Source organism: Gastrolobium bilobum, unplaced genomic scaffold (assembly GCF_033153095.1).
Source record: "Gastrolobium bilobum isolate Gb01-03AN ecotype WA unplaced genomic scaffold, APGP_CSIRO_Gbil_v1 utg1425, whole genome shotgun sequence".
Taxonomy (NCBI): domain Eukaryota; kingdom Viridiplantae; phylum Streptophyta; class Magnoliopsida; order Fabales; family Fabaceae; genus Gastrolobium; species Gastrolobium bilobum.
In genome coordinates this window covers 217518-240298 of record NW_026898713.1, presented here as the reverse complement: position 1 = coordinate 240298, position 22781 = coordinate 217518, and the positions used below count along the sequence as shown (strand labels likewise).

General features: G+C 36.5%; 2 protein-coding genes across 4 annotated transcripts; both read right to left on the bottom strand.

Moving 5' to 3' along the window:
* Positions 1–609: 609 nt before the first annotated feature.
* Positions 610–4569, bottom strand: LOC133318657 (double-stranded RNA-binding protein 2-like). The gene is made up of 3 exons (XM_061520703.1): positions 4116–4569; positions 2467–2686; positions 610–1952 (listed from the first exon to the last, which is right to left on the bottom strand). Exons 1-3 carry the CDS (start codon positions 4359–4361, stop codon positions 1186–1188), a joined length of 1233 nt encoding a protein of 410 aa, XP_061376687.1. The 5' UTR covers positions 4362–4569; the 3' UTR covers positions 610–1185.
* A 4157-nt stretch (positions 4570–8726) lies between these two features.
* On the bottom strand, positions 8727–14580 carry LOC133318647 (vacuolar fusion protein MON1 homolog). 3 transcript variants are annotated; one of them, XM_061520682.1, is made up of 15 exons: positions 14234–14580; positions 13536–13615; positions 13340–13411; positions 13183–13222; positions 12773–12874; positions 12476–12597; positions 11607–11739; positions 11439–11530; positions 11095–11176; positions 10941–11005; positions 10468–10761; positions 10270–10361; positions 9984–10048; positions 9481–9611; positions 8727–9380 (listed from the first exon to the last, which is right to left on the bottom strand). In XM_061520682.1, the coding sequence occupies exons 1-14, from the start codon at positions 14531–14533 to the stop codon at positions 9516–9518; spliced, it is 1635 nt and encodes a 544-aa protein (XP_061376666.1). In that variant the 5' UTR covers positions 14534–14580; the 3' UTR covers positions 8727–9380; positions 9481–9515. The 3 variants fall into 3 exon arrangements, with proteins under 3 accessions (XP_061376666.1, XP_061376667.1, XP_061376665.1); XM_061520683.1 differs by having other exon boundaries at positions 9492–9611; XM_061520681.1 differs by lacking the exon at positions 8727–9380 and having other exon boundaries at positions 9441–9611.
* Between the last annotated feature and the right edge of the window lie 8201 nt (positions 14581–22781).

Here is a 22781-nt window from a genome sequence, read left to right as displayed (position 1 = left end):
TCAGTCTCAGGCTCTGCTTGTTTTAATTATAGAATCTGAGAACTGTATCTTGGTGATATACAAAGTGAAAAAGTTTTCGTCTTTTAATAGTATTTTCATCTTACCTCTACAGTCAGGAAAGGTTTGTAATTCAACGATAGGATGAAAATGACTTCACGGGTAGAGGAGGTGTTTTCTTCTGGTTTAATGTAACTCCACATTTGAACAACTTTAGTTTGTGTCTCAACTCGTTGAATAGAACGTGACAAAGATGATTGAAAAAAAGGATGAAAATGCAAGTTCCTCAATAAATAAAGGTGGTGCCGTGGTGGTTTAATACTAGAAACGTCTATCTCGGTTTCACTCTTCATGAAAAAAAGGGAAAAAGAAAAAGGAATTCAACATCAGCTTAATATCTAAAAAGACATCGTAAACGGGGGAAGCCGAACAAATAAAACCAAAATCAACCTATCTCAGGCTGTGAATTGGAGTAAAATACAAATTGATGTCACGACTCAGTGCAGTGAAAATATAAGTGATAGTTTATACTTTATCCCAAAACATTGAACCACGTTCCCTGGAAAAAGGGCGAAGGAAGTTTCGGAACTTGATGGAGAATCCGATTCTACTCATGTAGCTTTATTATATCTATCAATTAACACGTAAAGTTAACAATCATGAGCCCAGAGGTACCCTATAGACCTAATTACATAAGCCATGTCTGGTCCGTTTCATGAGTAAGGCTTTTCTTCTAACAGAACTAGCATAGGGCAGCGTCTGCCTTCTCTTTTCCAAAGACACATTCTCAAATCTCGGAGATGAACTCACTATGATGGTAAGGTCTCAGGTGAATAGTGGGGAAAGTAATGCAGCAATTCCACACGCAAGAGTGGAGCAATACTTATCCCAAGAAAAAGCGAGCAATAATCAAGCTCGCAGACTTGCTGTCAAGGCAAAATAAGATATGAGATACATACATAAGTAAAAACATGAGCAAATTAAATACCAAACTGCTCTTGAATTTCACAAATATTCGACTGCTGATGCTAATGAACCTGCGCCAACTGTCGCATTTAACAGGACAAAATGGGGTAAGGAAAGATGAAGGGATGATTTAACATCACTCATTATAGGATGAGAAGTAAACTCAAGGTCAGCACAAAAACATGACGGAGTTCCCTGGATTCAGACCCACTCCAATAAAATTCAAATTTTCAGAAGCTCCAAGCTCCGCACAGTCTGTGATTCTAGTCGGGTATTCTCAATCTTGTCTATATCTTGAATTTTAGCTGGCAGTTTATCTTGCTGGCCCAGGGCACTAATAGCTGGTGATTCTTCTTTTTGGATGGGAGCAGGTTCATCCTTTCTTGCTGATGGAGCAGCATATACAGGAACAGCTTGCCGAATATTGACTGGAGGAGCAACTCTTACAGGAGGAGCTTGTATTACCTGATGGGACACTGAGGCTGGTGGTCGAAGAGGTGGTGCAGAGAATACAGGTACTACGGTCCTTATAGTCACTGCAGGTGCAATCCCATGGCAAGGTGATCTCATTTGTCGAATAGGAACATAAGGTGCTGCTCCTGCTGCAGGGAACTTCAGGGGTCGGGTCCATCGGCTTTCCAGTGCAGAAGACTGAGGTGGCACCACGGAATTGTCACTGGCTGCTGCTGATAGTGGATGCCTGCTTCGAGGGCTTTCATTTGCTGTTGCCAATGAGGGTTTGCTTCGAGGTGCCGCTTTTTGGCAAATTAGGGGAAGGATCTTTGATGTAGTGGCAGGCAGAGGTTGAGAACTGGTTGGCCTGGGATTTTGAATCTGAAACTTCTTATGGAATGGAATTGGAGCATTTGGATTTGACATTGCCATCTTTTCCTTCATACGGTAGTTCTGTAAAGCCCGAGCTATTGTGATCTGTTCCAGTTCATCATTGTTCTCCGGTTCAGTTGAAGAGCTTGCAGTCTCTTTTGCCACTGGAGAGAAAGAAAATTATTGTCAATTCATATTCAATCATTTACATGGGAGATCTAAAATCTGAATCAGATACAAAGGAGATGACAAAAGAAAATTAGATTGTCATAAAGACAGGTAAAAAAAACTATCTGGCACATAATATTATTTCTTTTAAAGGAAATCAACTTGGAATAGAAATAAGTACTAGGCATCTAAGGTGGTCCATTAATAATGTGTTGAAGATCATATTGGCCTTTATCACAAATAAATTATGAAGCACACAAGAAGATTTAGCATAGATTGTTAGTGCACCACCAGAGTGACATAAGATAAATTTTCCAGCCTGATTCATTTGCCAAAAAAAATTAATAAAAAAAATTAAAAATCAGAGAAACAAGCCTGGGATGGGTATTGCCACTGTTCCATTTTGTAGTCTATGTATAATGCTATATTGAGAGGGAAAATTGATGTAAAGTTCCATATATTTCCATTAAAGCAATTCAAATTTCAGACAAAAGATAGCCAGCCACTTACATTGCTTTAGAGATGACCAAGATGCCATAGCTGCATTTTTCTCAGCTTGTTTCTTATTCTTGGCAGGTTCACCAGTAAATGTGATTCCAGCCAATTCTACTATTCCAGTAAAAACAGGCAAATGCCCTAGGCCTGATCTGAATGTTGTGTACTGAGGCAATGGAGCACCAACCCTTTGTGCAATTTCCTGTAAGAGGTTCTTGTAGACTCCAGTCTCATCCTACAAAAATAAGTATGATAAATATATGAACAAAAAGCTACTAAGGCTGCAATAAAGACATAAAATGCAATGTGGATATATAAACATATTAACAATAATAACAGAGCCAAATTAAAGAAAATATTTTGAATAGAAATTCTCCTTTAATGAGCAGGAAATATTTATGGGGGCAGCTGAAGAGAGATAAGTATATACACAGGAAAAACATAGTACCATGCACCACATGCTGGGCTTCCTACATAAAATTAGTTGTTTTTCTTTTCTTTCACATTGGCAAATAGACATTAAAAAAAGCAAGAGAAATTTACAGAGGTGAACTTTTTGCAAGTTATACAGCAGAGTAGCATAATAAAGCTCACTCCTATTTTAAGAAACAAATTACGTTCTCTTTCATATATGTTTATAACAAAGACTATCACGCCTTCTGAATGATTATTTACATTGATTGCAAAATTTCTCCAATAATCTTAGGTTCAAAACCCCAGCTTTCCCTAGATAGAGCAATGGCTGGTGAGATAATGGTTCTATACCAACCTGCAACATTCATGCATTTATTTTAAAATTAAATAAAAAGGAAGACATTTGCACCAGTCAACCAGTAACACAGATTAATACGTTTACTATTTCTTAGATACTACTGTTGGCAATTTTGCTAGACAAACACCACAATTTTCACAAGGCCCCCCTGATTTGGCATTTGTCATCCAAACTCACTTCAATGAATTGGGTGCATCCTTGACTCTTGTCGAATTAATCAATATCCCGGATTCAAATATAACTGACAGGACCACTCACTTGTAAAAAAAAAACAGATTGTGAATATGGGAAAAGCTCAAACTGCTATGGTATATTTATGACCTTTTTTCCACTAACATACAATTCAGATATTCACATAGCACTTTGCCACACGCAATCAAAAAACAGAGAGAAGATACATGTCACTCCACATATCATACCAAAACCAAAGGCCAGTTAGTTACTAAAAAGGGAGATACAGCCCGGCACATGAATACAGGTCACCACATTGTGCATGTCTCAGGCATCAAGTCATGCATTGGGAGCTTCCTCTTATTCTTAATTTCCAATTAGAACCATGAGATGATTATACTTTGGTCACCCCTTAGCACTTAAGAGTTCAAAAACACAGAAATTGAAAACATAAGCTCCTCCCACAAAGACAGAAAGAAACAAAGCTCGTCAGAATTATTTCAGGTGAGTTCACACTCTTCCTACCATCACTTGGTACTACACCAGAATCAAACTAAGTCCAAGGGCACTACGGTCATTTCACGACCCACCCAACCAAAACGGTGCATATTGAGCCTTATCAAGTTAAGGAGAGTGAGTAAGAGTGAGGAAAGCAGAAGAAAAAGAAAAAGAAACCCTAAAATCAGCATTGATAGATAGGGGGGAAAGGGAGAGAACTCACAAGGATCTTAGCGGCGAGGGAGTGAGATGGACCACGGTGGGAGAGAGAATTGAGTGCGACCTCAGCGGCGGAGTGCTCGGCCTGACGGAGAGTGGAGCAGTAGTGAGGGCTCTCGAAGATCTCGCCGTTAAAGTTAACGGTGGCCTTGAACCTAGGCGCGTGATCGGGACCTTCCCGAATGCAAGTGTACGATGGAAGGTTAAAGCAGCTCCGCTGGGCCAGCTCTTGAAGCTGGTTCTTATACATTTTCCAATCTCTTTCGGGAAATGGTATCCGGAAACAGATCGGGTCGGGTCAGACCCGGAGCTCGCTTCCTCCCGGTTCCGCCGGGGAAAAAAAATTGTCACCGGCGAGATGAATGAGTTTTAGGGTTTGTCGACGGAGGAATGAGTAAGAATTTAGAGAGAGAAAGTGGAGGGAGGAGAGAAGAGAGTAAGAAGGAGGAGTAACTTGTTTTGTTTTTCTGTGAAATGTTTATTATAATATTGGGAACGTTATTTATTGCGTTGTTGTTGTGAGTCAACTCAAACGTTAGGCTGCATGCATATTTTTCTATACTTTTATGACTATGATCTAAACCAGTATTTACTGAACATTGTTTCTTTTCTTTTTTTTCTTTTTTTTAGTATAACTTGGAAGTATCCCCATTTAACCTCCTCCGGTCACTTTGTTCTCGGGTAACGGCCCTATAGGCTAGCCCCTTATTAAAACAATAGGTGCATTAAGCTTCGCTACCAGAGTAAGGATGAGACTAATCCCCTATTTAGAGGTGGCAAAGCGGGCTGCCCGCCCCGCCCGGTTTGGGCGGGCGGGGCGGGCTGCCCGCCAAGCCCGTCACATTTTACACTAAAAACTAAAAAAAAAAAAAAATCAGCCCGGGCAGGCTGGCGGGCTTGGCGGGCAGCGGGTTTAGAACACTCAGCCCGCCCCGTTTGGCGGGCGGGGTGGGCCGGGCCGGCGGGCTCGACCCATTTTGCCAGCTCTACCCCTATTCGAGAAAAGAGACATGTCCGAATTTGAACCACTGACTCAAACAAATTCTTAAGAGCTCAGTTGCCAACTGAGCTACCCTTAGAGGTTACTGAACATTGTTTCTTTGTTTCCTAGTAACGTTGATTTAATTTAACCCTTACTTTACTAATGCGTATCTCTTATAAAATTTTCGTTTTTTCGGTTAATATAGATAGTTTATCTACATTAAATTTAAAATGACATTGTTTTGAGACAAAAATTAAGATATTTTTTATAATTATGACTTATTTTGGGATTTTAATAATATTTTATTTTATAATTTTTAATTTTTCAATTTAAATTTATGTCATTTTGAACATAAATACAGATAACTTATCTACTAAAAATATTAAAGCACTTATAAAATCATATTATTATTTTCATTTTAATTTTCATAATAATCACCTACCTACCTCCTCGTTTCCACTAACTTGTGTTTCAGACGACAAAGCAGACTTTGAGAACCTCCACTAACTAGTGTTCAACTTCTTCGGTTAATTAAGAAGCATTATTAATATCTTAAATTATTTTATTGCTCAAAAAAAATATTGAATATTTTTAAAATTTTAAAAGCATTAAATATTTACTTTTTATTTAGAATATTTTATTTTAGATCATTGAAACGTGTCAACTTTACTTGCTAAATTTAAAAAAAAAATTAATAGTTGAAAGCTTCTTTTATGTTATACTAATTGTAGTAAGTTGTTTAATTTGATTAATAATTCAATGCATTTCGAATTTCAAATAACAAAACATATAAGATATAACCAGAAAAAAATAAGAAATAAAAGAATCTTATCACTTGAGTCAATATATGTTGATGTGTTATAAATGATACTCATCATTGCGTTCAAGCGGTGTTCAAAAGAAATTATGCAATAATTTTTAGTAAGAAATTATTTCACCGATCGACCCTAATAAATGATCTCCAATTTTTAAATGTTCTCAAGTCATACAAATTGTATGTTGTTTTAATTCTCAAAAAAAAAAAAAAAAAGTTTTAAATACTGTTTGAACGTAACTGGTGGAATTTAATTAATGTAATTTTAATGTATTGTGAATATAAAAAATTGTATGAAATAATATATTATTGCGTTATTTAATAAATTTAACCTTTTTTTATAAAAAAATTTTTTGAATGACCCTTCGATTGTCACTTGATCACACACAAACTGAGATATACATATAGCCATTACCACTAATTAAAAGAAGGTATCAATATGAAATTAAACAATAGTATAAAAAAAATGTAGATTAAGGGTGGATTAAAATGACACTCATCTAATTCTGTTTGCATTAATAACCAGAATCTATCCTTCTACGCCTAATGGCATGTTCATGTGCTTCGATGGCTATCTGTCTCAACGATTCAAGACGAGTAAGCAACATATGACAAGTCGGTGGAAGACACCAAACAAATTGCACATTTAATTATCTGGACCACGCAGCATCTTTTTATTTTTATTTTTATTTTTATCTCTTACCTTGTCCGAATGGACCTTCAATCTAAGTTTACTATGTAACATAGATGTGAAATAAACATAAATTTTACAAATCACAATTCAAATGTCTTTATAATCATTTTTTTTTATGTGAGAAAATGTCTTTACACAACCAATCCACTTACTCCTCCTCTTTTTTAGGGTATACTGCATGTTATTAACATTATATAATGAGTTTTTTAGTTTAATTTATATAAAGTGTATATAGTCTCACAGAATGATGGTAGCTCAGTTCGTGCATGGGAACTGAGCAGGTGAGGTGAAAGCATGTGTTCGATCCTCTCTAGTATTATCTTTGAGAGGAGTTTAAAGCCTTAATTCTGGACTCGCCCCGAATCGGACTAGTCGCGAAGATGAACCGATTGGAATATTTTCAAAAAAAATAAAAATGTACAGACTAATAAATATTATTTCTTAAAATTTGATAAAAATCAAAATATTAAATTTATTTTTAAAAAAAATATAGAAAGAAAATTCAATTTATGTGTCACTTGTTAAATTTTAATTACATTAATGTATTTCCATTATTTTGTTTTCGGAAGCTTGGATTTGTGATTTTCAATAAATTACTCAAAACAGTCATTAGTAGTTATTTTTTAACTGACTGAATAAATGTAGTGATCTTATAAATACAGCATACTCCTAAAATCTCTAGTTCATGAAAATAAATAAATAAATAAATAATAAAATAGGCAATGGCTCAGAAAATAAATAAATCTCTGGGTCATGATTGTAAAAGAGTAAAAAAGGAACTAATATTTTTCATAATGGCGCAAATAATGCAATGCAAGAGCCAGTGATGAACCCCACAACAGGTCACGTGATGTGAATTAGAGTCATAATTATACCGTTTTTTTTATTTTATTCGGTATAATGTGTGGTGGCTTCCACAAAGCACATTCACATAGTATATATATATAGTCTTTTAAGTCTTTGCTGTTTGGCAATGAAATAATGAAATGCAATGGGGACTTAGGAGGTGATTATTAAAAAGCATTTTTAATGTGGAGGAGTTAAGTTGGGGAATGGATCCAAAACTTTTTTAATATCCGAAATTAGTGGAGTTTGACCCCAAGAAATAACGAGATTGCCACAAGGGAGTGTTTAATTGTGCCTTTGACAAGTTGGAGCCACCGAATCCACAATCAAGATACTCAACGTAAATGAATGAAAGAGGCTCGGCGGGGGAAAATTGCGTCTTATTTATTATTTTTCCCACCCAACTAAATTGAACGCACCTTATCCTTATGCCATCCATGCATTAAATGGTGCATCATATGCCACTACAAGTTATTGTCATTTATTTATTTTTTTAATACGTATAATAATATTTTAAATAAAGATACTTTATAGTGAAGTTATCTATGAAGTATATGAATAAAATTTATATCGTCTTTTAATTTATTTTAAAATTAAATCATAATCCTAACTCAGTAAATTTTTATATATTTTACTGCGATTTTATGAACAAAGTATTCTGTTGTTTCTCTCGTTCATAAATAAATTTTATATTCTCTTTAAATTTAATTTAACGTAAATTATGATTTTAACTCATTATTGAAGATAAATACATCTTTATTTATTTACTTAAAAAAAAACTTTTAAATATTTTACAGCGATTTTGTGCGCAATTCTGCTCCTCCCTCGTTCTTACCCCAGGCTCATGCCGATCGAGATGTGAAATTATATAAACTATCATGATCCTAAATGTCTTTCCTACTTAATAGTTAATATAATACAGAAAGAATAAGGGGAGAGAAAAAGGAATGGAGAAAATAAAATACGATATTGAGTAAAGAAACTTCAATTATTATTTCTTTCTTGGCCATGTTATAAGATCCAGTAGTACTAGTAATGTCTTGCTTTCCTAGGAAGCGGTCCTCTAACAGTGAAGTGCTAAAGTACAAAAAACAAAAAATATTAAATATTAAATACCGTATACATCATATTTTTTTTCATCCCAAATAAAAAATTAAATAACCGTAGCGTCAGTAGATGTTTATCCATTGCCTTGTTCTCCCCGCCCACCCATAAATTCGTGTATGTATTTAATGGAGAGTAGTGCGCTAATTCCAGTAGATTTTGACATATGATCCATAAATAAAATCAACTAGTTAATTTCAAAATGAAATATAACTCTCATTGGATGAGTTGGGTTAGTCACTAAACGTGCACCTTTAACAACCAAACCCACCACAAAAAATAACATGCCACATTATGTCACTGTCTTCCGCTTAACCAAAGCCAGCTTGCATAAAGCCTACACCTCTGAAAATGCAAAGCTAAGGAGAGGGCGTCAAACCCCTTTACAATCTCAACACAACCACCCTTGAAAATCTTCGGTGGATATTCCGATGCAAATAATAAAACTAAAATGAATCAACAGCTCACAACCATCCTTCTAAACTCTAAGCTATACATGGAATCAGATCAGACTTTTTATCATATTGAACTTAAATGGAATTTTTATCATATTGAACTTAAATGGGACATCATTCCTCGAAAATAGTCCACTAGAATTACTCATCCAAATAACCAGTCTCTACGCTTTAAAACTAATTATTGGAAGTAGAGTAACAACCCAACAGAGATTCTTCTGCAAACACTAATCTTCCGTCCTCTTGGCTCCTCCGCATAAAAGTTGCCATACTAATGCAGGCGCAGCAATCATGTGTCAATAACATCTTTAATTCATGCATTTCCACAGCTGATGACGACGTAATAATGAAATGCTTTGGGCGTGATGCTTAAACTGATAATAAAGTACTTTTCCATCAAATAATTTTTGAATAGAAAATACAATAAAGGAAAATAAAGAAAGAAAAAATTCCATTGAATTTTTATCAAATAACCTTTCTCGTACATGTTTACAGCATTTGATAGTAAATCACCATGAAAAGGGGCTAGCTCCTAGCAAAAATATTTCAGTTTCCACATCTTTTACCCATTGACACACCCGGTTGCAGGTCTTTATTGCCAAGGCCTGCATATGCTCATTGCGCAAAAATAGTCAGAATTTATCCAACCAGAGTAGCACAAAAATAAATGCAATTTGTACTCCCCCTTCTCTTTTTGAACCTTTTCCCAATCAAATGGACCAAAAAGGGTTTATTTTTTTTACCAACTGCAGCGATCTTAATGATGAATAGAAGGCTGACAACGACATTGTTGTAACATGAAAAAGATACATAATGCTATATTTCAAACTTTAATATTTTTATATCAGGTCTTCATTGGATGTTAACATGAATCTACACCTGGCTACTGATAAATAATATAGGCGTTATAGCACATTACATTTTTTGCATAAAAGATAAAATAATTGAGAAATCTTGTAGGCGAGCTAAAACAATACCTTGTCTGCAAGGGGATCAAATGCAGCATAAAGCTCAAAATCCTGTGTTAACCAACAGAGCAGAACTGCCACATAAAAAATATCTTATTAGTCTGATTATTGTTCAATGGAGCAAGACATATTAGTTTGAGTTTTCACAGCAGAACAACAAATGTACAGATTGCCTTGTCTTTTATTGACATGAAAGCAAAATAGTTAACATGACTCAAAAAATAAAAAATAAAAACATATATCTATCTCTTGGATGTACAATAACTAACGCTGTATAAATCACAATATTCATTACCGTAGTTTTCATCCCTTCTAAATTGAGTTTTGTGTGGCCCAATTCCTTTATCATGCATGGATGCAAAAAGTTTTTGGTAAGCTCTATACAGTCTGCAGCAATAAAGACGGGTTATGCTTCTCACATGAACAACAATGTAGAAAAAAGAAAAAGGCTGTAGCAGCATAAAAAGCAAACAAGTTACCATGACATTAATACCTTTTCTGCTGCTGAGGAGTGTTAATCGGTGATGAGAACTCTGAACATACATATTGATCCAGACATATACTGCGATATATGAAATGCCACAACCCAGCAGCACCGCCAATGCCATAATTAGGTTCCCTCGGTCTTTCAGGAGAATCTGATGGAAGCCTGTGCTGGCCCAAATGAGCAGATGATCCAGAACGAGGTATGGGTGGCAGATCCTCAACATGCATTCCACCATCTAGCAAGGATCTCTGAACTTCACTAAGGACATTGGACTTCAAAAGGACCATTTCAACACGAATCCTATGAATTGGCAGGCAAATTTCTGAGTCATGCAAGAAAGAAAGATACTTGCTACATAGAGACCTAAGATCTCTTTGCTATGAACCATTCTGTTCTTTTAATGTTCTTTCTTCTTTTCTTTTTTTGAATATAAAAATGAATCCAAGAATAGTGGCCAGCAATCCTAAACCATCATTTACCTGCAATCCTTAAGATGGTAAAATGCATCCGAACTAGTGGTCAGCAACATCAAGTATGTGTCATCCTGTCACAGATAAACATATAGAGCTCTGTTACTTGTGAGCTAAATGTACAACATATAGCAAATTTTCTATGCAATCAAATCTAACTCACATCAAAATAATGGATATAAGCATACAAAAATGCCAAAGGATTGTATCGTGGCAAGCAAACAGGAGAAAATGATTCTGATGTCCTGCATAATTATAGCACAAGAAAGTGTAAGAAAGTGCAAAATAGTATGATACAAACAAGGAAATCCAAAGACCAAAGGAATTGCTACTGCACAGTATCCTAGCTGTTTACTACATGTATGATAAATAACAATGAGTCAAGCAGACAGAATGAAAGAAAATTATACCATTAAAAAACAACTGGACTGAATGAAGAATAAAGTATTCCATCAAAACATCTCTGAGATGGTATCAGATAAATAAAATAATGCCAGTTCTACTTGCCTAAAGGATTCCGATGACATAACAAAGTTGGCCAGCAACAGCATATCATCTGGATGAAGAGAAGCTTTCTGAGCACCAACTAGACTGATTACCTGCCTTCAACCTTTAATGTGTTATTTTATCATTTTATGTCAGTATATAACTAGACAAATTAGTATTGTGTTAAACCTTGTGCCTGCACATCAGTATAGCAAACAGAACACCTGAATCAGCAACATCTTGCAAGATAGCACCAGCAGCTTGCCTTGTTGCATATGCAAGAGGCAGGCAACTATAGGCATGAAGAAATGTAGCTGGATTCCTGACATGATCAGACAAATAACAACGCTTAATACTGAAATCTAACATAGGATCATAGTTGTTAGTAGCAGTTAGCGGCCGGTAGCGGCCGACCCCGAAAATGGTATAGCGGTGTAGCGGGTAGCGGTATTGCCGCTACGGTGAAGTATTAATTCCACATATATTATACTAACAGTCAAGAAACGAGGCAATACCACTTTTAGTATTAATGTTCAAACATAAGAAGTCACACAAAATCAAACACATAATTCCACAATCAATGTCAAATACAAGGAACATAAAGGAAGGATCCAAAATTAAACACAAATGAACAATAAAATTGTCAAATAGTCAAGTACAAGAAGTGAACTAATAAAGAAAATCATCATCATCTACGGATTCTCCATCAAATTCCAACATGGTAGCGGTGTAGCGGGTAGTGGTATTGCTGCTATGCTACGCCGCTACCTTCCGCTACGGCCAATGTCGCGTAGCGTCGCGGTTTGTAGCGGCCGACAGCCGCTACCCGTTACGGTAGCGGTTTAGCGGCGCTACGGGCCGCTATTGACAACCTAGCATAGGATATTGGGAAACCAGGAATATTAAACAAACAAAAAACCTCCATTCCCAAATCCACCAAAGAAATACACAGAAGACTACAGAAAAAGAACCTAAAACACCCCCATCTTTTAGAAAAGATTTTATCATTTCTCCTTTAATACAATAAGACCAGACATGCTCAGAGCAGAGAAACGAACCAACTAAAAGAGTGGATTAGTGAAGCGAAGACAATGTCTGTTCCACCAAGCAAGGGTGTCATATCAAACTTTGGATTCTTCTCAAAACATCTGTTTACTGACTTTGTTAGTATAACAATCATCTGCATATGTATCAACAACAGGGATGTATCATATAATTGTTGCAACATAATTAGTCCATTTGAATGATTAAAAAGAAAGATGTAATAGTACGTTGAGAAGCAAAGAAGCAGGAACAGTGAGCAAGCAAATGAATCCAGAATTTTTTAGGTATACAAATGTACAACTCAATTGTACCTGGCCATAAATAAGCTCCAACTGCCCCCTTAATGACTCATAAGGCTCTTCTGTGCAGCTGATGCAGACTAAGTAAATTGGTCCTTTCACAAGAAAAACCACCTGCACCATAACTTCAAACTAAGATTTCATAACACCAAAGCATTGTATTGCTCCAGCAAAGCCAAACAGAAAAAGACTCTTTCTCCTAAACACTAATAAATATAAGATGCAGCTCAGCAGCCAAAAAGCAAAACAAATATCCAGTATCTCTAATTTATACTTTAAAGCTAAGTAAAGAATAAAACATCATTTTGCATAACATAATATTTAAGAGGGCTTGAAAGTTGTGGCTTATATGGAAGTAAAGCTAAAATGAAACTGTATATTCATGAACAAAGAGTTTTAGAGAGAAAATTGTCTGATCAGACCTGATGCTTTCCAGCCCTCACAAATTTGACACGGTCACCCCTGAAAACAGAAAAAATAAATGTTTGAAAACTCCCTCTAAAATTATATTCAAATAAGAAATCAGATATATTTTAGGAATATTACTACAATTAACCAGAACAAAGATAGCCACAATACCCATTCTCCACAAAGGAAATGATTGCTTGCAAAGTTGCTGAAAACCCAGCAAGCTTGTGTTCATCTCCGTACCTGGAACGAACAAAAGATGTGACACAAGAAATAGAGGAATGTACATGAAGTTTAAGGCAGCAACCCTAGAAAGAGATATGAACAGAAATTGAGGAAAGCTTATGCGAGGAGTTCAAACACTAACCTAGAATATATTGGTTTCCCAGAATTACTTAAAACAAAAAAATGCTTCTTCCTTTTCCTCCATGAAATGGAAGCATCATCCTGCACTTTATTCATTAATCAAACAGAATACGATATTACAGGTATCCGCATAGAAAGTGTAATTCCTCATATGGCATAAATTTGAAAATAAATGTATGTAACAACAAAGCTAAAGTACTTGACCAGAATTGCTTAATAGCTCATATCATCTATTACAGTTGATTGGAATTCGGCAGTCAATGCTTGAAACAAAAGCAATATTTAATCATCGTTAAAGCTAAGATGCAGCTTCATTTCCCATTTTCCCATGCCATGTCTTTTCTACTCATGCATTCAATTGTGCCTTGCAACCAGAATTCTAAGTGCAAGAGCAAATCCTCATTCTACATCATTGCTTATTTCACTGCAGGTTCTAATTTTTTAATAAATTCATCATAGACTCAGGACGGAAAGTTGAATGATTTTAAGTTTAATATCGGATTTGCTTGTGGAACAAACCATATACTCCATCTTAGATTATAATAGTGAGTATAATCATGAGATCAATCGCAATGACCACACAATTCTCCACGAAACTGTAATCAATAGTTTATAATAGCGAGTGAATGGCACTGACACTAACTAAGGAGAACATGCAATCAATTTCACGATAAAGAAATTGCGAATCAACATATATACCTCATCGAGGTGTCGTTTCCCAGGAAGCCAGGAGGCAGGGGAATTATTCGAGACAGGTTGGGAATCATGGATCGTCATCTCCTCGATTTCATGTTGAACGACCTCTTCGATCGGGGATGCGCTTGTGGCGGTGCTACTACCCCTCTCGCCAGCATAACCGCTGCTACTAGGGCTTGAGGGTTCGGAGCATCCGCGAACGACGCCGTTGGGTTCAGATGGTTCGGCATCGAATAGACTCAATGAGAGAGGAGGCAAGTTGAGTTGGATCGGAGGCTCAGAATCATGATCTAGTGAACTCATCTCTCACTCATTGCAATTCAATTGTAGAGAGAGAGAGAGAGAGAGAGAGAGAGAGAGAGAGAGAATTTGAGTTGCTTTGGCTTTAGGCGTAGTCTCAGAAGATGCGTCCACTGTGCAACCCGTCAAATTCGCGGGCCGGGTTATCACATTTCCTATAGGTCCAACCCAACACAAATACCACCCATTATGCTAGCATGAAAACTTTGTTCCATCGTTGATCTTTATTATTCTGATCTTTATTATCAGTACAAATAAAAATTGTTTTATGTGAAACTGAACTTGTGATTTGAGTCTCGCTCGTAATTACTCAACTAACAACCCTCCATGTGCATTTTAATTAAGATCCAGTTAAAAATTCTTTTGGGTGGGCCTGTTATTATTAGCGTCATTATGTAGTACCTCTAAACTAGGATACTCTTCAGTCTTCACTAACTATAAGATTTCCCTCCGTAGAGGATTGCAGTATTTCGTTTTGCACTGTACTATATTGATTTAATTAACTTCTCTTTAGAACATGAGTTCTAAGTATAAAAATAATTATTTGTAATGTAATTGGTAATTTTAGGCAGGTTGATTGGCTTAATCTCTCACTTTTTTAATTTGATATTTTAACAAATTAACTCATCTATCTCGACTAATTATTTTATTTATTTATTTAAAAAAAAAGGAGGATTAGCATGCATATGTATCATAAAATGAGATGGGTTCACATTCTCAACTTTGGGGGACATTGGTGGGTCTTCAACTAGGCTGGGAGCAGGGCGTTTAGGCAAGTATACTTGGAAGGGGATTCAAGAGTTGTCCAAGATCTAATTCAGCATGGCTGTGAGAATAACCACCCATTATATCCTCTGGTAAACAAAATTCGTGAATTATTTTGCAAACCATAGTTTATTCGAATGCATCATATATTTAGAGAGGGAAATGGAGTAGCAGATTGGCTTGCTACCCACTCTTTTGACCAAGATTGGAATTTGCAGTTGCTTTACCATCCGCCCATGCGATGTAGCTCGCTTGTGTACAAAGATATGGTTGGGATTGCTATCCCACGTATCTGTTTAGCTTAGTTTGTGGTTTCTGTTTTGTTTCTTTCTTCCTTGTTGGTCCAAAAAAAAAAAAAACTATTATTTAAAAAATGGGTCAATCCCTATGTTGCCTTTTTGTCTAACCCTGGGCAAATTATTCGATTTTGTCTCCAAGGGTTCAATTTTTTTCTCTACGGATTTATTTCAATGGCAGGCAGTAAGTATCAATAGAGGAGTTGATGGTTATTCAACAGTCCCATAGTTGACCACTTTTCTTTTAACATGCTAGAAACTTTGGCATTGGAGGAACATAGCCAAGCATGGGAGGGGACCATCTCTTTGGACATAAAATATTAAACGATTGTCAGTTTGGCTTTAGAGGTGCAACGAATAGTGGAAGATAGATGAAGCATGATATCTGGTGCAGGTAAAGTATGTTCTAATGTTTATTCGCAATTCCCAGAGCCTGCGGTAGTCAAAATCAATATTGATGCTGCAGCTCGTGGCAACCCGTGGCAGGCGGCTTGTGGTTGTCTGTTATGAGTGGCAGGTGGCTGAATAAGATTTGCAGTTAGATTGGGATATGCTCATCATTTAAAGCTAAATTATGGGGCATTCTCCATTGGTTGAAGTTAGCTTGGAACGAAAGATTTAATAATGTTATCATGGAAAATGATTCTTCAGTGCAATCACTGCTCACTTCGGATAGTGAAGCAATTCGTGAGCTTCAACTTGTTACTCGTATACGGATATAGATTAGAAAAAATTGGCAGGTTCGTTTCTAACATACATACAAAGAAGAAAAAATTGTTGGGAAATATCGGTTCCCTCAAGCTTCGGCTAAGCAACCTTTGTGCGGAAGTCAATCAACAAGATCCGGATCTCGAATCTCGGCAATACCTCGGCCTGAACTTCACCAGGTCAGGCAGCGCAGCGGAACAATCAAAAACGAAAAAATCAAAACAGGAGAGAGAGAAGAAGAACACAACCAGTCTTAACGTGGGAAAACCTTCTCCAATGAAGAAGTAAAAACCCACGGGACCTAGTCCAGATCAGAAATCCACTATGAAAATAATGGTTACAAATAATCAAATACACCAATGTGGTGGTTAACTCAACCTCTCCAACAATGGTGATAATCAAACTACCCTAGAGATGTTTCACTCAAACTCTCTCTAGAGATCTCTCAAATGCAAAGCATAAAACTTTGCTCAAACAATCAAATAATTCTCTCAGATTTGTTCTCTCAAATCTGACCTCTCAAATCTAACCTAGCCTCCACCCTCAACTAATGAGTATATATAGAGGAGGTGGGAATTAGGGTTAGGGTTTTTAGGAAACCCCTCAAATGGGCTTGGGCTTAGCATTGAAGGAGGAAGCCCAACAAATCTCCCCCTCCGACTTCAATGCGTCGGCTTCATCATCAACCCGGCTCCTTCACAGCAGTCTTCAAATTTTCTTGCTGGACCGGCTTCGTCATCATGTCGGACCAATTTTGGTCAGTGTGCACCTTGACTAGTTCGAGCTCACCACCTTCCACCACATCCCGGATCCAGTGATACCTCACATCAATATGCTTAGTGCGGGAGTGATAGGTTGAATTCTTCGCAAGATGGATTGCGCTTTGATTGTCACAACCCAGCTCGTACTTGTCTTGATCATGGCCGAGTTCCATGAGGAACTTCTTCATCCACAGCATCTCTTTGCTTGCCTCAGTAGCGACAATGTTCTCAGCCTCAGTTGTAGATAGTGCAACACATTTCTGAAGTCTTGATTGCCAAGAGACAGCTCCTCCGGCAAATCTCATCAAATATCCTGTAGTCGACTTCCTCGAGTCGGCGTCTCCCCCTAGATCAGAATCCGAGTAGCCTTGCAACTCGGCTTTGCCTTCTCCAAATCGGAGACATAAGTCGGTCGTACCTCGGAGGTACTTGAAGATCCACTTCACTGCTTCCCAGTGCTCTTTGCCTGGGTTTGACAAATATCGGCTTACCATTCCAACAGCATATGCCAAGTCGGGTCTAGTGCAAACCATTGCATACATCAAGCTTCCGATGGCGGATCGATACGGGACCTTCATCATCTCATCTTTGTCTTCATCAGATCTCGGACATTGCTTCTGGTTCAGCTTTATGTGTCTGACAATGAGGGGTGCTCACTGTTTTGGCTTTGTCATGCTAAATCTCTTCAAAATCTTCTCAATATATTTCTCTTGATTCAGCCACAATAGCTTCTTCTGTCTATCTCGGATAATCTTTATTCCGAGAATCTGCTTTGCAGGGCCGAGGTCCTTCATTGCGAAGGACGAGCTCAACGCCTTTTTCAGGGCGGTTATCCTCTATTTGTCTTTCCATACAATAAGCATGTCGTCAACATATAACAACAATATCAGAAAATCTCTGGCCTCATACTTCTTCACAAATACGCAGTGGTCGGCATCTGTCTTTTCAAACTTATGATCAGTCATGAATGATTCAAACTTTTTGTACCATTGCTGAGGTGCTTGCTTCAAGCCATAGAGGCTCTTCTTCAACCGACATACCAAGTCATCTTGGTCTGGAGCTTGGAACCCTTCAGGTTGCTCCATATATATCTCTTCTTCTAAATCACCGTGAAGAAATGCCGTCTTCACGTCCATTTGTTCTACCTCGAGGTCCATCGAAGCCGCCATGGCTAACACGGTTCGGACCGAGGTCATTTTCACCACAGGAGAAAAAATCTCCTCAAAATCAACTCCTTTCTTCTTATTGCAGCCTTTCACTACAATTCGGACTTTGTATCTCGGTTTTTGCCCATTCTCTTCATTCTTAATCTTGTAGACCCATTTGTTTTTCAGAGCTCGTCTTCCTTTTGGCAACTCAGTCAGCTCATAAGTCTGATTCTCGTGCAGAGACTTCATCTCGTCTTGCATTGCCTTTTTCCATTCTTCCTTCTCTGAGCTCATCACAACCTCACCATAACTCTGAGGCTCACCGTCTTCAGCAACAACGGTGTATTCATCAGATGGGTATCTCGTAGAGGGTCTTCTTTCTCGAGTTGGATATCTCGGTTGTTCTTCAGCTTGAGAACCCGATTCATCATTCTGTAGGGTCCAACAGTCTGGCTTCTTATGGCCTGTCTTTCCACAGTAAAAGCACTTCAACTCATATTTCGGCTTTGATCGACCTCTGGACTTATCTCGTCTGTCACGACCTCTACCTCGGCTTTTGCTTCTACCGCGGGAGTCAGATTTCCCTTTGTTCTCAGCAACGTTGGCCTCAGATGTACTCGAAGTACCTCGTTCTCTTCTCCTGGATTCTTCGCCCAGGAGGCTGTCTGTCACGACATCCATCTTCAATTTTCCATCTGGAGTCGAGTTATTTAGGGTCACCACCATAGTATCCCAGCTTTCTGGCAGCGAGCTCAACAGCAGCAATGCCTGCAATTCTTCATCAATTTTCATATCAGCATTTGACAGCTGATTCACAATACCTTTGTAGGTGTTCAGGTGTTCAGTCATGCTCATGCCGTCCTTGTATTCAAGCTTAACAAGTCGGCGAACCAGGTGTGCTTTGTTCCTGGGAGTCTTCTTCTGAATCATGGACTCTAATTTCGTCCACAACTCATACGCGTTCGTGAATTCGGACACGTGCTCAAAGAGGCTTTTATCAATATATTTCCTGATCGTGGCTACCGCCTTCCGACTTAGGATCTCTCACTCCTTATCTGTTTTGCCTGCCGGTCTCTCATCAAGGATAATGGGCTCATGCAGATCTTTGCAGTAGAGATGATCTTCCATCATCGGTCTCCAATAAGTGAAGTTGTCTGCGGTCAACTTGAACATATCTCCATCATGAGTTATGCCACTGGTCTCCATCTCGTCTCCCTCAGAACCCGTCGAACTCGGGCTCTGATACCATTGTTGGGAAATATCGGTTCCCTCAAGCTTCGGCTAAGCAGCCTTTGTGCGGAAGACAATCAACAAGATCCGGATCTCGGATCTCGGCAATACCTCAGCCTGAACTTCACCAGGTCAGGCAGCGCAGCGGAACAATCAAAAACGAAAAAATCAAAACAGGAGATAGAGAAAAGAAGAACACAACCAGTTTTAACGTGGGAAAACCTTCTCCAATGAATAAGTAAAAACCCACGGGACCTAGTCCAGATCAGAAATCCACTATGAAAATAATGGTTAAAAATAATCAAATACACCAATGTGGTGCTTATCTCAACCTCTCCAACAATGATGATAATCAAACTACCCTAGAGATATGTTCGTTTTTGGCTTGAAAAAATAGCTCGCGAGTTGGCTCGAAAATTGCTCGTGGGGTTGCTCGTTTTCAGCCTATTTAAATGAACCTGTAGTATTAATGCACCAGCCATATGGCTTCCACAAGCTTAAAAAAAGGGTTACAAAATGAGAAATAAAAGCAAAATGTTCTAGTTTTGAATTTTCTTAACAACAAATTTGCGCCAACATCAGGCAACAATCAGAACCACTTGCTACATAGTGGGTAAGATATTTGAACTAAACAAAGCCAGCACAACCTAACAATATAAAAATGACATCAATGTGAGAAGATTAGGGACTTAGACTTAGAGAAGGAAGAAAGATGATGACAACATGTGTGGATTTTGTCCTTTTTTGTATATTATATTTTGTATTTTTTTATAAAAAAAAATAACTTGCGAGCTAGCCCATTTGACCCGCGGATTGGCTCAATTTTTTTTTTCAGCTGGCTCGGTTTTACAGCTCATTTTTCTAATACAACCCGACTCATTTTTTATGGGTTACGAGTCAACCCTATGTGTAAGTAGCTCACTATTTCAGCATTTTTTATTTAATAAATTCACCACTTCCCTTCCTATTTCTTGCATCATTGTGGTCTAATAAATTATTGAATAATTTTATATATTGAATTTTGTATTTTGAAATAAAATGATTTAAGGAAATTAATATTGGTTTGAATATTTTAGTTTTAAATAACTTATGTTAAAATAAAATTTAATTTAGGACTGTTAATTTAATTTAATTTATGTATGTTAATTAATCAAATTTTTTGTAGGAATATTAATTAATTTAATTTAATTGAGTTTATGTTAATTTAAATTATTTTAACTGCTAATTAATTTAATTTAGTTTAGGAATAATTAAATTAAATTTATGTTTGTTAATAATTTCAATTGACATAAACTAAATTAAATGAAATTAACTCACACTGCTAAAAATAATTAATTAATAGTTCTAAAATAATCTAAATTAATATATAAAAATTAAATTAAATTAATTAATAAACATAAGTTTAATTTAATTCATTAACACTCCTAAATTAAATTAAATTACTTAAAAGTTAAAAATAATTTAACTTAACATAAACTAAATTAAGTTAAATTAATTAACACTCCAATGGTCAGTAAAGATGAAACAGGGAATGGTTAGTAAGCATACGTATAGAGAGAGTAATTGCTGTGCTGATTGGCTTTCAAATTTACCTCTGGCTAATCAGGATCTTAAAGATTTTTGTGTTTTTCCGTCCCCTCCTTCTGGAAATTTATTATTGTATTTAGCTGATTTGGGGGTACTAGTAGTACTCGTTGTATTTCTATTTCTTAGCCTGTTTGGGGTTTTCTTTGCCCAAATAGGATACAAAAAAAATAAAAATAATAATTAACACTCCAACATTAAACTAAATTAACACTCATAAATTAAGTTAAATTAAATTAACAGTCCTAAATTAAATTATTTTAACATAAGTTATTTAAAACTAAAATATTCAAATCAATATTATTTTTTCTTAAATCATTTTATTTCAAAATAAAAAATTCAATAATTAAAATCATCCTATAATTTATTAGACCACAATGATGTAAGAAATGGGAAGGAAATGATGAATTTATTAGACCAAAAATGCTAGACTGCTAGGCTATTTACACATAATATGCTATGCAGCACAACATGTACGGCAACATGTCAAGAAAGCTGACACGTAACATGCTATGCAGCATAGCGAGTTTGACACGTGTCAGAAACGTAACATGCTAAGTTGTCTTACGTTTTATGATGCGTGGCACGTTGTGACAAAAGTTGTCTGCCACGTAATCATGCTGCAATGTGCAGCGACTTACTTGGCCATAAACCTGCTGCCACTTGTCCACACCTAACTCGCAAGTGTTATAGTGAGTTATGTGAGGTGACATTTTAGAAAAAAAAATTGATCTATGACTTTCAAGTAATTTTTTATAAATAGTGTGGTATTTTGGTCTTTGTCCCCATTTGAACCTTCTGAGTCCCCTCTAGAAGCACTTTATGAAGCCTCCCAGAATTTGATTGTTTTATTTATTGCTTTTTTACACGCGAAAGAGGAAATTTTAAAATTAGAAAACAGTTAACACATAGTCACCTTATCCCTTTTTACTTTTCATGATAGATTGGCTAGGTCTAATCTAAGGAATAAAAGAAGAAATAGCATTAAAATCCATTCTTTTGACTAATTAGAGTTGCCCCTCAGGATCTATAATTGTTCTCAAAAGATATAATATAAATACATTATTAGAACTCTTGAATAACAGGCAAGAAGACATTTTGAGAATGGAAGATCTTGAAGATGTAAAAAAGATATTCGATATTTTTGAAATAAAAAATCATTTTGTATAAATTTTAAATCCATTGTATTTTTGTATTATTATTTTTATAATCTTTACACTCGGAATAGGTGAAAAAATGGAAGAGACCCCATTTGTTTTTCCTGTTCGTTATCTTGGATTATGCATCATTTTACACGGAAAAAAAAAAAAACTTGAATCACTGTTATAATATTTTTTTAAAAACCAAAGTGATTCTAGACTTATAAAATTTTAAAAATTAAAATTACACATTATGACCTCAGCGAACAAACAAAAGCATTGTATAATGACAAAATTGTCCTTACCTTCAGTCAACCAAAGTTATCGAAGGAATATGGTATTCTGAGACGTGAAACAAAAAAAAAAAAAAAACCATTTTTTAAGTCTTTATAATGTCGACATTCCCCATTTCACTAGACCATCCTCTGCATACGTTGCTTGACTTGGTACCACCACTAGTTCTCAGACAATTATTATTGCTAATAGATATAATATTGATTAAAAAAAAGGAGGAAAGGTCTTGATATATAATCATTTAGACTGACAGCCTGACAGGTAATTAATTTAGCCATTTGGCCCTGTTTGAAAATTGAATTAGATTTTATGCACCATGCCTGCGA